A 17852-nucleotide genomic window follows, 5' to 3' on the forward strand; every position below is an offset into this window, starting at 1 on the left:
TGCAGCCCCTGTGAAGGCATTTCAAAATAGGTTTGACTCAAGAAGGGCAAGTTACAAGACATCTCACCTTGGTATGTGCATTAACAAGTAAGAAGGTGTGGTAGCCTCTCAGTTCTCCTGATCTCTGACCTTACTTGATATTAGACACACTCATTAGAGAAGATTCACCTGGGTGCCCTCAGGACCACAGGAACAAAACCTAGGCCTATCGGGTTTCCATGTTTGCTAGTTGTTGCCATAAAATTCTGACGTACCTAAAAATACCTCAGTTCTTAAAACCTAAATTATTTATATGCTGTCTCAATTCGGAGAGTTCTATGCAGGCCTTGTTTTGTTTTGTTTTGTTTTGTTTTGTTTTGTTTCCGTTTGGTGGCTCAAACAATGCCTCCTCTTAGTTCCTCTTTCTGTAATTATGTCTTACGGCCTTCCACAGCTCTTAAGAAAACACTTCAGAAAATTTTTTCTTCTACCATGGTGACAATAATTTGTCAGGAAAGAGTAAGAAAAGGTTTTTGAAGAACTGGTCTTATGCAACATTACTTTTACTGATTTTTTGAAGTATGAAGTACTCACTCTTCATAAATTTAGCATGCTTTTCCTGAAATGAGGTCACTTGTGTGCTCAGAATGCCCCACTGTCAGTTTCCACGGAAGAACCAATTACCTGACGTAAGAAAACATGATGAGCACAGGCAGGGACAGTAAAATGGAACAGACAGAGCGTTGGCTACTGACAGATCAATATTTCTGAATGAGTCAGCAGACTTCATAGTCATGATTTTCACACTCTCAATCTACTCATTTCCAGCCAACAGGGGCTACTCTGAAAAGCCAGAAGTAAACCGCTTAAATTCAATTACCATTAGGCGGGGTGAGGTTGACATTTTGGGAAACAAACTTGTCCGGAAGTCCCTGGGTTGCATCCCACCTTTTGAGCTCCATTCATGCCTGCAGCAGTTTATTTTTCTTTGATTTAGAGGGAGGGCAAGGGGGCAGGAACCAATCAGCGGTAAACAGGCGGGCTGTATGAATTGTCCAATCAGGGCCGAGGTAGGAGGGCTCTTCCGGTGTCATGGCGGTAAAGTGAGGCGCTGGAGCACGTTGTGTAGAGTCTCTGGTGTTACTGTGCTACCTTTTGTGATTTCTGCTGGCTGCACTCTGCATGGGAAAGTCTCCGTGAGATCCTGAAGCCACGCAATGGTGATGTTGTGGGAGGAAGCCAGGGATGGCACGGAATCGGGAGGAGGTCTGAAAGAAAGTGGCCCGAGCCAGCTCCGGGGAACCACGGCTTAGCTCCGGACCCTGAGGATCTCCTGGTCTTTGGTGCTTTTTGTCTCTTTTGTACTGTGCTGGGTCAGGGGTACTTCTGGGTTTCCAGGATCCTGCCCCCACTGTGACATGCCTAGCCCACAACGCTGTCTTGAGTTTCCCGAGGAACACCCTCATAAACACCCTTCTGGGGAGAGCCGGGGGGAAGGTGTTTGGGAGACCCTGTTGGATCTGGGTCGGATCTGGGTGCAGTTGTGATATGCTAGGTCTCTGGTATCGTTCCTTTTAGTAGCAGACCTGGAGATTCTGACATTTATAAATGTTTGTGATGCAGGGTCTCACGCACCTAACCCATCGCTTTAGGTCTCTGCCTTTTTGTATTCACAGTGAATCCAGATTTCCAATGTTTCTTCATATTACCAAAGTCATATTATATGTTAATATGGGCTATGAGAATCCAAACAGAGGTGTAACATTGAGGGTGCTTTGACTTAGGAGCGACGTGCTGTGGAAGCAAACACCTAAACTATATCTTGTATCTTCAATGTCCCTTTACCAAAAGTTGCTTTACAATTTTATTTCTGAAGATTTCCTCACTCTTAGATTTTGTTTTCTTTTGGTTTTGTCTTGTTTGCTTTTGTTTTTATTGTTTTCTTTTGGATGTCTGAGACAGGGTCTCCCTATGTAGTTCAGCAACCCTGCTGGCTCAGCCTCCAGAATGTTGGGATTATAGGTGTGCACCACCATATCTAATCTAGATTTCTGATAGAGTATTTTTCATATTTTCTTTCATATTTTATGTTTTTTTGTATTTACTTATAATGGACATTTGAATGTGAAGTAATAAGATTAACTTTGCATATAAAATGACCAATTTACCACCATAGAAGTGATGAATCATTTTTTATATTTGATTTCTACTACTGGCCTTATCAAAATTTCTGGTTACTTAAAACATGTATTTCTTTGTACTTTTTATACATTTAGTGTCTACAGGTTGGTTGAGTGTCAGGTTTAAATGATTGCAGCTATGTGTCATCTCCCAAATTGTAGAAAAGGATATCTCTCTCCTTTACTTGAGATTTGATACACTGCCCTTTGTTTTTCAAAAAGAATTCCAATAAATGTTAGATTTAGAGTTGCTTTGCTAGCATTATAAATATAGTTGTATTGCATATACAATTTAAAGAATTCTTAGCATATTGCATCGTCAAATCCGAGTCTCTACATTATTCTCTTGACATTCAGGTCATCTCCAATTTCATTTGTATGTATGATTTTTCTCTTTGAGATGTAGACTTTTTAAATATTTGTCAATATGAGGTACAATAATTTTTAAGTAATTTTTAAATTTGATGGAGTGTGAGGTTATTTCTAGTTGGCAGTAGTGTCCTTGCTTCACAGTGATTGAGGGAGGCAGCGTGTGCCTTAACAGAAGTCATATTGGCAGAGACTGAGTGAGGAACCAGATGGCAGGATCTAGTTGATTCCTTTTTCAAGGCAGATTTCAGAAGTATTTGCAAAAATTTTAAAGAAGTTCAATTTTTTACTTTAATGTATTTTTTGACAAAATAGTTGTTTTCCCTAAAATGATCTTTATATGCACATGGTATATTAACATTCCTGCACTGATTCTATTGATAACAAATTTTTTTGTATTTTCACTACCAATCAGTTAAAAACTGGTTCAACAACAGGCTGTTAGAATTCTCTAGTTTCTGTGTGTACAGAGCTTGAGACCAAAAATGCTCAAGAGCTGTATTTCCTTATAATTTGGGTTCTGATTGTGTATCCTGTAGCTTCATTGTATTGGGAGAGTTCCAATGAATACTGAAAGTGAGAGGTACACCATGACTTTCTCCAGTTGATCTTGGCTTTGGGAGCAGAGTCTCCCTGTTACTGTTTTCGAATTTTACGTCTTGATTCTTTCATAATTCATGCATAGAAATCTTTATCTTTAATGTCAAGCCTATTGTTGTTTTTTATCTGTCTTGCCTATATGTCCTGTGTGAAAACATGAATTTTTGTTTCATGTGACAGAATATTGGAGATATTGAATGTCCTTCAGTTATTTCTGGTTTTGAAGTAATTCATGTCCTGAGTCTTCATTCACTGTAACATTTGCTGGTTTTAGAATCAAGTTATTAAGTTATTTATCACATTATGGTGTTTTCTCTTCATTAAAAGCCTGTAAGAAATAACAAAAATTGAGTTTTAGAAAATACTTATGTCAGGACTCAAATAATCATATCAGTTCTTTCTTTGTTTTTTTGTGATGAGTTTCATCATCAGGTGAACAGACACAACTTCATTAACATATAGTTACTTTTTTCCCTGTGTGTGGGACTTAGATTGAACCTGCATCATGCAGGCTAGGGACCCAAGCTTTCACTAAACAACATGCAAAGATTAATACACCCTTAGATTTTGTAATATACCCTTAGAATTTGGTAGGTAAAGATCTAGCAGATTTGAAAATCTGCATACACACAGGTAATGGGCCTATGTCTGTCTTTTCTTGTAAGTATGTCTGGATTTACATACAGATTGCATTACCCTAGTGACATAAGCTGCAGAGATTTCTTTCTCTTTTTTGATTACAAGCATTTGAGACTGTGCCCAGCTGAGTATACCATATTTATTATAATGTTCACATTTATATATATTTGCTATATATAATCAATATATTCATCCTGAGAAATTGTACAGATACAACTGGCATCCTCATCAATGTCTGAAAAATTTCAGTGAATCACTGGAAAACTCAATGGGATATGAGTTTATAAAGAAAAGCTTTTTTTTAAAATAACAGTTTGACTACTTGCCAATTTATGTCATTTTCCACAGTCTGCCTCTTCTGTTGCCAAATTTGTAATTTTATATTTCTGAGAATTTTTCTACCATCTAAAATTCATTACATAACAATTAGGTTCTACTTTTTGTTTCTTTATAATATCCACTTTCACAAAGGTGCAGTGGTTTGCATCTGTAATGCTGGCATTCAGGGAGCTAGCTAATTCAAAGGAATGCCAGGCTGGCCTCAGATTTGTGACGATTCTGCTTCCGCTTCCCAAGTTCTGGGATTACGGGTATATGCCACTACACCTAGCTGCTTTTCCAATATATTTATTCCTGTTTCATGAATTATTCCTTGTGTTTTTCATCAAATATCTTGCTAAATATATTTCTTAAAAGCTATATATGTAATTGAAAGTATTGACATTTTATGCTAAAGTCATTACTTAATTCTATGCATGTCTACATTTATTTCATGTGCTTCTGTTGAAACTGTTTAATGTTATATTTTGCAGCTAGGCATAGTGACTCATGTTTGAAATTCCAGCACATCAGACAAAGATGCAGGAGAATCAATACAAGTTAGAGGCCAGTCTGAGCTACCAGTAAGTCAAGGCCAGCCTGAACTACACAGGGAGACCCTATCCAAATAATGAAACACATATATTTTGCATCAAAACCACAAGTGAAGTAATAATTAGTTTAGTGGTAAACTGCATGCTTGATGCAACTGAGGTCCAGTACTCCATCCCTCCAGTGAGAAATGCAAACAAGTTAGAATTATGAAGATACTCCTTCCCTATTATTTGTAGTACTTGTCTGTTACAATCTACATACTATTTATACTTTGTAATTGATGGGAAATTTCTTGTGTCCTAACAGAATTTTTTGTAAATGGCTGGGTTTTTTTGAAAAACGTTTATTTCTTATTTTATACATGGGGTAAGTATATCTAATACCATTTGTCAGAATGTTTCTAAGTGCATTAGAATTAAGTTTTTAATTGCATTTCTTATAGATGATAATTTGCCACCAAAATCCTCTACCTATATATGTCTATAGGTTTATTTCTATCTGAATAAAGATGTGCCGTTTACTACTTGAATTTCAGAGAAATTTTATAAGATATTTGCAGTTCTCCCTTGGTTTCATACCAATACCATCTCCTGCTCAGTTGCTGTTTTGACCTTTAAATTGTGGTCCCCTTACTTTAGTCTCCCAAGAAGCTGAATTTGCAAGTATAGAGCATGTTTCATTTTCCTTCATTTCAATAGGAAATAAGATACCTGGATTGAATGCTAAATATTACAGGTTTAAAATAAAAAACATTGAAGTAGTCAATGAATACTCTTAGAGAATACATTATATTAAATACCCAAACAAAACAGATATTTTCTAGAACATGCTTCCTATTAGAATTCCTAGACCCAGTCACCAGTGCCTGTCTGAAGTGCTCCAAATGCATGCCCTCTCTTACAGTCAGTGTCAACAAAATTCAGGTAGTTGTTTAACTTTGGCTTAAGAATTTAATATATTGGTCTCACTTTTAGCTTTCAAGGCAGTGAATGTTAAGGCTGTTGTAACAGAATAGATGAGGAAAATGCCTAGCAAGACAGTGAATAGCATAGAGTTACAAGTTGCTATTTATTCTTTGTCACAATTTAAGTTTCCCCACTTACTCTGTTTGAATCTCAGCAGATACAACAGCCTTGCTTGTCGAGAAGTACTGAACCTTGTGTCAGGCTGGTTTTGGCCTCTTGGCTCTCCTGTGACAGCTCCATCCTGCTCCGTCCTGTGGTGCTTTTGATGACCTTGTTGGTGCTGCAGGGAAATCTGCTCATTAGAGTGAATGCAGGCTGCACACATCCGTGTCCTTGTCGTCTGCTTTTGCCATCTCGAACATTGTGCTCAGTGTCATCCTCGGCGGTGGTCAACCTGTCGTGCCTGCACTGCTGGGTCACTTGTGTGTCCTGGACTCACCTGATGCCCTTCTTTCTCTTTTGCTCGCTCATGTCTTGCTCATTGTTACTGGCTCTGCCCACTATTGGTCTGTTTGCCTAAATATGAGCTACAGTGTACGTATTAGCCTCTGTGACTTGTGGCTCTATCCTGAGATTTATTCAGTTATGGTAATTATGGTGACAATACTAGATTTTTATGTTGTGTTGTGTGAGTCTAATGTTATCTAAGATTTTGTCTCACTCTTTTTCCCTCACGAGGGGGCCATGTGCAGATGAAATTCTGTCCATCATGTGGGTGATCACATAAGTTGCTTAGTCCTAATCATGCTCATCTGTGTCTTCATTTTATCTGCCGTCTTCAGGGCCTCGTGTACTGAAAGATAGCAGATTGCCTTCTCTATGGACAGGATGTCCTACACTGTGTGTGCCACGTTCTCTGTGCTTTCCTTTGTCAGTTATTTCCCGACCAAATTCTAAATATCTCAGCCGACACTCTGCAGAGTCTGACAGAGAAGGTCAACAATGCTTGTCAGTTTTATCCTTAGTGACAAGCGTCAGAAGAAACAGGTCTGTCCTCGCAAACCCTCACCTAGAAGTTTTGAGGCTTGGAGTGCAGTGAATACATTCACACCGACCTCTGTATCTCTTCCTTTTTTCCGATCCATTTGTCTTCTCTGCTTGCCATCTCCTCCTATTTCTTTTCTTGTTCCTTTTTTGCTTCTTTTTTCTGTCTTCCCTTTTTTGTTTGGCTGCTACTTTGACTCTTCCTTGCTTCCATTCATTGCTCTCCTCGCCCTTCTGTGTCGGCATTTGCCTTTTGCACATCTGTCCCTCTTTGCAGCTGGTCTCCCTTCATGCACTATTATCAGTTGTAACTGCACGGGAAGGTGCTGGGTCACCATCAGCCCTCAAAACGGTGATGAAGCAAGGCCAGATGGTCCAACACAGGAGAGGGGCATGTGGGGGATGCCCAGCTTCCGGCTGGCAGTGGGCAGAATGAGGTTTGCCAGGATCTGGGCCTCCCTGGATCGGGCAATTAATCTTTGTTCCTACATGTCAACTGCTACTTGTACACATTTTTGGTCTTTTCTAACCGTCTGGGTGTGGCCAAGACATGTGCCAGCACCACGGCATCCTGTCCCGGTGAGCTGCCTTCGCCATGGCCAGAAGCCTGCCTTTGCCAGCTCAGTACCTGCAGCCCTGCTGCTCACCATGCTGCTTAGTGAGCAGGAAGGTTTAGGGGTCCTCCTGATGCATGTGTGAGGTTCTGTGTGGGTGAAACTGTGCACCCACACCCAGACTGTTTTGGGGGCCCTATTTTCTCTCCCAGCAGCAGACCAGGTGTTACGCTTTACATCTAAAATGTCTCCTGAGTGTCTCATGAGTTTCAGGGCTGATTGGATTCTGTGGGCCCTGTCTTCATCAGTGAATTCACTCATTGGTGAGTTCAGTATCTGAATGCGAGGACCTATTGGAGATGGGTCCCTACAGGTGAGGCCTGGAAAAGGATTCTTGTTTGCAGCCCTCCCATCTTTCTCTCCTTCCAGGCTGCATGGTTTGAGTATCTTCTCCTCCACAGTGCCACTCTGCTATCATGTTTCCACCTTGCACCCAGGAGACCATGGACTGAAACTGAGCCAGTGTAAACTTCTGGCATTGCGTATTTCATCTCAGTAACAGGAAAGTGGCTAAACCTCCTAATTATGCTAAATTTGTTAGAGTCTCACACAGATTTGATTGTGATGACAGTAAGTTCCAAATTCCCAAACACTTCTCCACAATCCCAAAGGTACTATATATAGAATTTTTATAAATGGCATAAAAATTGGAAGGAATGTTTAATATTGCCTGTTATGAGACTCGATGTTAGGGACTTAGCCAAGCCTGCACCAACTACTGTTATATCCAGAGCAATGCCATAAATAAACAAACAAACAAACAACTTGCTTCTCATGGTTTAGAATGCCCCCAAATGGGCAGTAAGTTATCAATATAAAGAAGGAAAGATGGGGACCAGGGATTTAACTCAGTGGCATAAGCACCTGTCTGGCAAGCATGAGCTTGCAAGTTCAATATTCAGTACCAAAAAAAAAAAAGAAGGAGGAGGAAAGATGAAAATGTTGCTATGAAGAACAGTTTCCAGAAAGGGCTGACTGTTAATCCCAAACTCTGAGTCTCCTGAAAGTCCTCCACAAGTGACTTGTGAATGGGTGAGGAGATAGAGAAGCACCATCTGTCACATAATTGCGATAGTTCCTGGGTAGTTTGTAGACATTCTTTTTAAAATGGCACACTAGCTAAGTGTGGTGGGGCACGCCTGTAATCTGAGCACTTGGCTGGGCTGAGGCAGGAGAAGTGTTGGAAGTTCAAGTGCAGCCTTGCTTCATAGTGAGTTCAAGGCCAGTCTGCACTACACAGTGAGACCCTGGCTCAAATGACATGATGAATGAGGTAAGGCAGGAAGTCAGAGCAGCTGGAGGAAGGCCCAAGGATTTCAGCTATTAGCACGAAACAGGTGTTCTGTGCAGCGGATGGTGGTGGGCAGGAAATAGGCTCCTTACCGGTTCTCCTTTGAAAATGTTATTGATGTGAATTACAGAACAGGCTGTATGCTGGCTTCATTTTGAAAGTGGCTCAGAATTTTAGTCTTGGAAGAAAGAAATGGGTTGAGGATTTAGCTCTGTGGTTCAAATGATTACCTGGTAAGCATGAGGTCATGAGTTCGATCCCTGGTACCAAAAAAGAAAAAAGAAAAGAAAAAATATATGTATAGTTATATAAATAATTCTTTTGTTATTGCTAAGTTCACCTAATCATTCTTGAGCCATAATGGAAATTTTGTCTCTGTTATTACTTTAAAAATTTGTTGGCAGCATTGTCTGGGTGTAATGGGGAGGGCATTACACAAAAATAGACATGCGCATAAGGTATTTCTTGTGTTGGTAGGGATTTGACCCAGGACCTTCGCTCTAAGAAGCATTGAGGCCCTTTATAGTTTTAGTTACCATTATTTCGAATTTTGACACTAGTCTCTCTATGCTGAGCTAAAGCTCTTATCTTATTGCTTCTGCCTCCCAGAATGACGTGATCACAGCTGTGGCTCACCAAGCACAGCTTTATACCATGATGACATGCTTGGTTGAATTAAACATCATCAGTTATTTGTTTTTATGTCAAAAGTGTTGTAACTTTTTTCCATTGTGAGTGTGGGTACTATTCCAACACATCCTTGGAACTTTCTTCCCCTAGATAAATGTCTGTGCCTTTGGCATTAGTTGTGTATAGTATAATTTTTTTAATGGAGGAGAGAACCTGAGACCGTCATGATTTTTGACACAGTAGAAATACTCATCCCTTTTTATCATAAACCATTTGAGGCAGTATATTCATTTGTGGTCCTGGTGTGACTTCAAATGCCACCCATGAGTAACTTGAGAATAGTGAAAAGCAGCGTCATATGCTTTGGGCAGCAGTCTTCACTTGAAGCAGTGTACCAGAAGTGCGCTTTGAATTTGTCAAAGTTTTGGTCACCCTGCATGGTACATTAATTTGGGGCCCACTATTTTTTGTTGGAGAATTGCTTAGTGCTCAGTAAGTAATACACACTAGAATCCAAAAGAACGGTTGAGAAGACACAAAGGTCAACTTTCAGCTGGCTGTGGGTATTTGTGTGTGCTCAGAATTGAGACTGAGTACATAAAATTTCACCCTGTGAAGATGGCTGCGTAGGAGTAAGTACAATCAAAGACGCAGAGCCATAAATAATAAGATTTGAAAATAAATTTACGGGCAACCCACTTGGACCCCGTCTGTCTCCCTCTCAGATCCCTCTCAGACAGAAGCTTTCTCTCTCTCAATAAATATATTCTGGTCTTTAAAAAAGAAATTTACTTATGGCCTCTCAAAATCATTCGTTAGATACTAATCTGCCTCCGTGTTCTGTGGATATTGATCTTGCAGCCTCCCTCTGTGAGCTCTGCCTGTGAGACGGTGCGCGGTATGTGTGCGGTGACCCAGCAGAAGAACCAGTGCTCCCATTCGACTGTTGCTTTACCAGTCAATGGCAGTCTGGCATCAGAATTGCTGCCTAAGAAATGCACATACACATAAATGTGATGACCAAGTCAGAGTTAATATTTGAAAGATTGGGATTTATTGTTTGGTTTTCTTTTTGTTTAAGACAAGCCCTCACTATGTAGTTCAGGCTGACCTTTAACTCACTGTGTAACCTGTACTAGTCGTGCAAATCCTCCTGCCTCAGCCTCCTGAGTGCTGGGATTACAGACATCTACCATCACACCTGACTCTCAGTGCAACTTTTTATGAGAGTAATTGAAATATCTCAGCCTGTATATCTCAACTTTGCTTCAACAAATATATGTGTGATCATTTAGGAAGCAGTGACCTCTCAGGATGTGGCTGTGAACTTCACTATGGAGGAGTGGGCTTTGCTGAATCCGTCCCAGAAGAAGCTCTATAGAGACGTCATGAGGGAAACTTTTAGGAACTTGGCTGCCATAAGTAAGGAATCACTTTCTCATTTGTACAATCAAAAGAACATTTCTGCTCATGCAGTTGCATTATATAGAATGTGTAAGCATTTTAAAGAATATTTGAGGCCTGGTTACATTACACTATGAATCTAACTGGAATGTATTCATTTTTATGTAATAAGAGTGTCTCCTTATATTTCTGTGTCTGTAATTCAGGAAGAGCTTGGGGCAACCAGGAAGTTGAAGAAGAATACAAAAATTCCTGGAGAAATCTAAGGTAATTTGCACTCAGAAGAACAGGAATGTTACTCAAGAGTTAGTATATGAATGGCAATTCCACAACCAGGGAAATGTGTCCATGTTTTTATGTATGTTTGTATTTTTTGTGGTGCTGAGAATCAAACCCAGGGCCTTGTGCATGCAAGGCAAGAGTTCTCCTGTTGAGCCACATCTCCAGTCCTCAAATTTATTTCATCTCACAAATATGCTTTAAATTGTATATAGTTGGGGGAGCTGGGGATATAGCTCAGTGACAAAGCACCTGCCTGGCAAGCACAGGGTCCTGAGTTCAATCTCCAGTACCCCCCCACCAAAAAGAAAATAAAAGATAAGCTAGAAGTATCAACAAAATGTATATAATTTTAGTATGTGTAATCTGACAACCAAATACAGAAATATTCCAATATAGGAAACTGCGTTAGTACTGATATCATGCAACAAGTGATACTATCTGACATACAAGAAATATTCTTTCATGATCACCTTCATGAAAGCATATGAAATTTCACTTAGGTATGATATACAGGTATATATGAAAGGAAATGAATTTTGACAGAAAGTCATCCTCAGGCTTTGATTATATTGTGAATATGAGACAGTATCTAAAAATTTGCTAACCTTAAGCCATGTGTGGTAGTACATGCCTGTGATTGCAGGCTCGGGAGGCTAAGCCAGGGGAATCCCCACAAGTTTGAGGCCAACTTCGGCTGCGTAGTGCATTTAGACAGAGGCAGCCCAAACTATTCAGTGAAACCCTGTCTCAAAAAAAAGAAAAGAAAAAGGAAAGAAGTGCTAACCCTGAAGCAGTATTCAAAGTGCAAATGAATACTAGTGTTGTAATATCAAGTGCTTTTAAGCCATTCTCCAGAGAATTGAGTCCATTAATTTTTAAAAATTCTTAAAGGGCACTGCATCATTGCTGGGAGGTACCCTTCAACAATATTGATGGGAATGAAATAAAGTCAGCATTTTATATTGATACCTGTTTGTGTATGCTCCAAACCAGACAATTTGTAACAGCTAAGCCCTGGAATCAACCTAGATATCCACCATTGTATGAATAAACAAAGTCAATTTGTGACAGGCTCAGTGCGATGGGACATTCTAAGCACTCTGGGATGCTGATTCAGCAGAACACCAAATAGATGTTTAGCCTGAGCAACTTAATCATTATAAGAATCTCTTTCAAATTAAGAAATTAAAATAACTGGTGATGTAGCCCAGTGTGTTTTAGTTACTTTTCTCATTGTTGAGACAAAATACCTGACAGGCAAAATGAAGGGAGGAAAAGTATATTTAACTCACAGTTTGTGGAGATTTCAGTCCGTACTCAGCTGGTGCCAAGGCAGGGTGGCATGGCACACGTGTCAAGGCAGCAGGAGACAGCAAAGGCAGCAAGAGCCAAAGGCAGGGCAAGAGCAAGCCTCTTTTCCTGCCTTATATTGGGAGCAGGCTGCCACCTGCTGGAGTGAGTGTAGCACCCAGGCCATCTCCACGCTGTCCTCTTGCACAGGCTCAGGATGTTTACACAGTCAGGACCCTCACCCTCTGCTGAGTCCCTTAAACTTCTAAACTCAAGTTGACACAACAGATCAACCATTACAAGTGCTTTTAACTCCCAGCACTGAAAAGGAAAAGAAAAAATATGCTATATAATCAGCCATAAACATGAATGATACTGTCATCTGCCAGAAAAACTGAGTGGCCTTCATCCTGTATCGTGTAGTGAAATAAGTCAGACACAGAAAATGAAATGTCCTTTAGGGCACTTTCCTTCCCTTTCATTACTGCAGCATCACACATTGTGGATGTTATTACTCTTTCAGTTTTTATTTTTTATACTAGAGAGACAGTGTGATATTTACAAATACGAGTCTGATTTATTTCACTTGTGAGGATAGTCTCAAATTGTCTCCATTTACCTATAAATGCCTCATTTTTTTATAGCCGAGTGATATTCCATTACATAAAAATATCACGTCTTTTTCATTCACAAATCCGTTGATGGGCATTTTGGTTGTTTCCAAGATTTAGCTATTACAAATTGTGCTGCTCTAAACATGGGTGCACATATAGCGCTGTGACATGACCTTAGCAATTTTTCTGGGAAAATACCCAGGAGGGGAATAGCTGGACTGAATGGAGCTTCCAGTCCTGGTTTTTTGAGGAATGTCCGTACTGATTTCCACAATGGCTGTAGCAGTCTGCACTCCCAACATCATTTCTGAAGAGTGGAAGTGAAGGTTGTTTGGGTTTGTGGGGTTTACTTGGCAGAGGTGTGAGGGAGATGAGAAAAGCCTGCTACCCCTGGGTCATGTTTTGTCATGTTTTATCTGTACCTGCTTAGGTGGAGATAACACTTGTCTTGCAGAGATTCATTTACCATTTTTAGGGTTCTCCATTCTTGTGGGAGAGGAGAAAAGAGGAAAAATAGGAGCAAGAAGCTGCAAAAAACATAGGTCTTGGCCTGCTTCAAAATGGGCTTTGATGGTTCTACTGTCTTCCAAAAAAGTAATAAGAGCTGTGGGACCAACAAAACCCAAAACGTGTAATTGTCATTGTACAAAAGAGAGGAAAAGAAAGTGCTCTAAACGATATAACTGCATGTATATTTAAGTGTACAAGATAGATAATGATATTACTGAGTTTTGTTGGATCATTGAACAGAACTGTTTACAGTCTCACTGTTGGAATGTCCACTTTATAAGCTTTAATTTTGTAACTTGAACAATTGTTTCTGAGATGAAAAAATGTAATCCAGTAACTAGTGATTTCCTACTGTTTATTTTTTTCTGTAAATCTGTATAACTTGTACCTTTCTCTGCTTTTTTTTTTTCTTTTCTTTTTCTCCTTAAATACAATTTTTTTAAAAATGGGCTTTGATGAAGAAAGGGACAAAAAAAATAGAAAGAGGAAAACAGAAACAAAGCTTTTGCAAATAAGCAGGGGCAGAGGGGTGAAAAGAGAAGGGAGGGGAATGGGAAGAAAACAAGAAGCAAGATTTACCACATACAAGTGTGATGTACCAGGGTGATGAGTGTGATCATTATGCATATCTAAAGTCTACCAATAAAACGTAGGTGAAAGAAAAAAATGAAATGTCACATAGTCACTTATGTGAGAAACTGTAATATCAATTAGAGAATAAAATAGTCAGGAAAAAGAAGATGAACCAATTAAAAAAGGAAAGCCTGACTTTTTTGAAATGGGGAATTCGGTAAGGGAGCGAAAGGTAAGAGTGATAGGGGAAAGTATCAAAATGATCAATATGTGCTACATGTATGTACCAATTTCCCAAAGTGAAACGACCCTTCTGTATTTCAAAATATACCTATTTAAAAATTCCCAAATGAGTATCACTCGAGAATGGCTGTTTTGAAGGCTTCCTCCAGGGCATTCATTGTCAAAATTTCTTAGGAGGCCTCAAACCAGAACTTGTAGTAAATCATTAACATGGAGACAATTTATTCAAACCATTTAATAATTATTGTTTCTTGCAGAAATGAAGAGGTAGAGAAATACTGTCAAAATAAAGGTTGGAATCAGCATGAAGAAATACTCTTTTGGACTCCAGATGCTAATACACGCATGAAACAAACTGATTTAAAGCCAGCCAAAAGTCTTGCTTGCAGAAAGTCCCTGCATGGTGTGCCCACCATAGCTCAATCTGGACTGAAGACATCTGAGTATATGGGGTCAGAAGAAAAGATGGATAAGTATAATAAACATGAAAGAACCTGCAGTGATCTCCACTCCTTTCAGAAGGATGCAAAGACAAAGACTAGAGAGAAACCTTATGACTATGGTCAGTATGGGAAATCCTACTCTGATCTTAGTGAAAAAACTCACCTTACAGAGACCTTTGTATGTGAGAAAAATTTGAAATTCTCTAACATTCCCCATGATGTTCAGATTCATGAAAATAACCACAATGAGGGAAAACGCCATGTATGTAGGGAATGTGGAAAGACTTTCAGTAGGCGTCAACAATGTAAACAACATGAAAGAAGTCACACTGGGGAGAAACCTTACGTATGTAAGCAGTGTGGGAGAGCTTTCAGCATACGTAGTAATTGTCAAAAACATGAAAGAACTCATACTGGGGAGAAACCTTACGTATGTAAGCAGTGTGGGAGAGCTTTCGCCATACGTAGTAATTGTCAAACGCATGAAAGAATTCATACTGGGGAGAAACCCTATGAATGTAGGCAGTGTGGGAGAGCTTTCGGTAGGCGTGAACATTGTAAACAACATGAAAGAACTCACACTGAGAAGAAACCCTACGTATGTAAGCAGTGTGGGAAAGCTTTTAGCAGATCCTATAATTGTCACACACATGAAAGAAGTCACACCTGGGAGAAACCCAAGCCCTATGTGTGTAAGCAGTGTGGGAAAGCTTTTAGCACACGTGGTGATCATCAAAAACATGAAAGGACTCACAATGGGGAAAAACCCTATGTGTGTAAACAATGTGGGAAAGCTTTCAGCACACAAAGTAATTGTAAAATGCATGAAAGAATTCACATGGGGGAGAAACCATATGTATGTAAACAGTGTGGGAAAACTTTCAGCACACACAATGGTTTTAAAACACATGAACGAATTCACACTGGGGAGAAACCCTATGTTTGTAAGCAATGTGGAAAAGCGTTTAGTACACAAAGTGCTTGTAAAGTACATGAAAGAATTCACACTGGGGAGAAACCCTATGTTTGTAAGCAATGTGGGAAAGCGTTTAGGGCACCAGGTGGTTGTCAAATACATGAAAGAATTCACACTGGGGAGAAACCCTATGTTTGTAAGCAATGTGGGAAAGCTTTCAGTAGGGGTCATCATTGCAAACAACATGAAAGAACTCACACTGGGGGAAAACCTTATGTACATAAGCAATATGGGAAAGTTTTCACAAGAAAGAGTACTTTTCAAACACGAAAGAAGTCACACCAAGGAGAAACTCAAACCCTATGTATGTAAACAGTGTGGGAAAGCTTTTGGTACACAAGGTGACTAAAATACATGAAAGAAATCACATGGGAGAAACCCTACATATGTAAGCAATTTGGGAAAGCTTTTAGTACACAATGCTATTGTAAAAGTCATGAAAGGACTCATACTCAGCATTAATTCTGTATATGTAGGCACTGTAAAAAAAAAAAAAAAAAAAAAAACAGCACTCATGGAATTTACCAAAGACATAAAACTCAAAATGAGAAATTCTATGTATGCAAGCAATATGGGACGGCTTTGGGTAAACACATCATCAAACATATGAAAGAAGTCTCACTGAGGAGGAACTTGGTATGTAAGCCTACTTTCAACTCCTGTGAAAATTTCTCATGTAGTGAAGATCTGTAGGAATAATAAATACAAAAAGTTTGATGTATTTCTTAAAAATAAAATACCAGATAGCAATATCCTAAAGTATATACATTAGGTTTTTCAGTAAATCACTTCAATATCTCCTTGTGTGTCTGCAGTTTTTCATGAAAAAATGGCAAGCTAACATAGTGGCACAGTTTTTCTCTCTGAGCTTAATACGTACTGTTTTAATAAAGCATGGTGAGTTGAAATGTATTTTTTTTTTTGGTCATTTTCATTTTTATCGGTACCGGGGATCGAACTCACAACCACTTGCTTACAAGGCAGGTGCTTATGCAGCTGAGCTATACCTCCAGCCACAAAATGTATTTTTTTACTTTGAATTAATATTTATGCAGTTTTTGTTTAGTCTCGAAAATTGGGAGGTGTAGGTTACTAAAATATTAATTGCTTTTTGTTAATTGTTAGGATTTGTCTCTACCTTGGTTTTAAATTTTTGATGTGTGTACTCTTATTCTGTGCAACAAATGGCATTTTTTGATTTGATGCCATACTTTATATAAGATATGTCTTCAGAGCCTTGTGAACACATTTGACAAGATTGACTTGTTTTCACAAAACTTGTAGATCATCATGTAGTGTTTCTCATATCAAGGCATCATACTTGCTTATATTCCAATACTGTACATTACATCATGTACCTAATTTTGCCTATTTTTCATATTAGAGCCAATATTATCATTTATATAGAATTTTGTTTTCTTACCATCAAAATTGTGCTTTCCTGTTTATATTGCAATGACTTTTAATTTTGGTGGTAATTTTCCACCATATGTACCAAAATTAGCCCAAACCAGCTTGAGTTTCTGATTGCTACAAGCCATAAGGACCATACATAACTTGTCTTCAGAAGGACATCATGAATTATAGTAAGCTCTACAAAATTATACATGATGTTACGATTTATCAATAACACTTTTAAAGGAATCTTTGTCAGCAATGAAGCTCTTGGGGAGAATGATTGCTATTCAATGTAATGAGGCAAATGCTTTTATTCCCTAATTTGAGATTCCATTCTATCTTTGGTAATCAATTATAATATTTTTTGAGACAATGTCTCATTGTGCAGTTCAGGCTGGTTTTGAACGCACCAATTAATCCAAACTTACATGGCAATCCTGTGTCAGTCTCCCAAATGCTTGGATTACAGGCACCCACCACCATATACAGCCATCATTATTTTTACCTAATAAGCTGAAATAACGACTCAAAGGAAAACAACTCATGAGAATTATTGGCTTTGTAAGTTTTAAGCTTAAGGAAAAACCTTTAGCTTAAGGAAAAAACTTGTCTAAAAAACAATTGCAAATCACAATCCTATTGGTCAGGAAATAATCTTCATGTAGTATTTGTATAGCAGCCATATACGTGCCTGCTTCGTAGATGGAAACAGAAACATGTCTTCTACCACTGTCTTTACAGCTGTAAAGACAGGTGTCCTGGTGTTAGTGGCACATCTTGTCTCAGACACTCCAATTACATCTCTTTGTCTTTTAGGATTTAACTCCCAGCTGTGTCAAGCCCCTTGTAGTCTTCTTTCTGTAGCTGTGGAAGCTCTGCCCTGTGTTTGTTATTGCTTTAGAGAAGGATCCTAGATTGGGTTTAATGACACTGACAAAGAGGGGAGAAGTACAATAAGAAAATGAGGGGCTAGAAACATGACAGTGAACAAGGAT

General features: G+C 39.0%; 1 protein-coding gene across 3 annotated transcripts; it reads left to right on the top strand.

The window, feature by feature from the left end:
• Positions 1 to 1056: 1056 nt before the first annotated feature.
• Positions 1057 to 16371, top strand: LOC100716113 (zinc finger protein OZF-like). Of its 3 annotated transcripts, none has more exons than XM_063230428.1 (4): positions 1057 to 1322; positions 10420 to 10546; positions 10735 to 10795; positions 14298 to 16371. In XM_063230428.1, the coding sequence occupies exons 2-4, from the start codon at positions 10459 to 10461 to the stop codon at positions 15769 to 15771; spliced, it is 1623 nt and encodes a 540-aa protein (XP_063086498.1). In that variant the 5' UTR covers positions 1057 to 1322; positions 10420 to 10458; the 3' UTR covers positions 15772 to 16371. The 3 variants fall into 3 exon arrangements, with proteins under 3 accessions (XP_063086498.1, XP_063086500.1, XP_013003661.3); XM_063230430.1 differs by having other exon boundaries at positions 1059 to 1315; XM_013148207.3 differs by having other exon boundaries at positions 1059 to 1199.
• The last annotated feature ends 1481 nt before the right edge of the window (positions 16372 to 17852 follow it).

This window comes from Cavia porcellus, unplaced genomic scaffold (genome assembly GCF_034190915.1).
Source record: "Cavia porcellus strain 051 isolate PalLab524CR breed Dunkin Hartley unplaced genomic scaffold, mCavPor4.1 scaffold_19, whole genome shotgun sequence".
NCBI lineage: Eukaryota > Metazoa > Chordata > Mammalia > Rodentia > Caviidae > Cavia > Cavia porcellus.

What these genes read in the sequence shown, in the direction of transcription:
- LOC100716113 (XM_063230428.1), top strand. Translation starts at nt 10,459, where the DNA reads ATGGAGGAGTGGGCTTTGCTGAATCCGTCCCAGAAGAAGCTCTATAGA. An exon ending in TAGGAACTTGGCTGCCATAA is followed by an intron (nt 10,547 to 10,734) that starts GTAAGGAATCAC and finishes TCTGTAATTCAG; the next exon opens with GAAGAGCTTGGGGCAACCAG. An exon ending in AATTCCTGGAGAAATCTAAG is followed by an intron (nt 10,796 to 14,297) that starts GTAATTTGCACT and finishes TGTTTCTTGCAG; the next exon opens with AAATGAAGAGGTAGAGAAAT.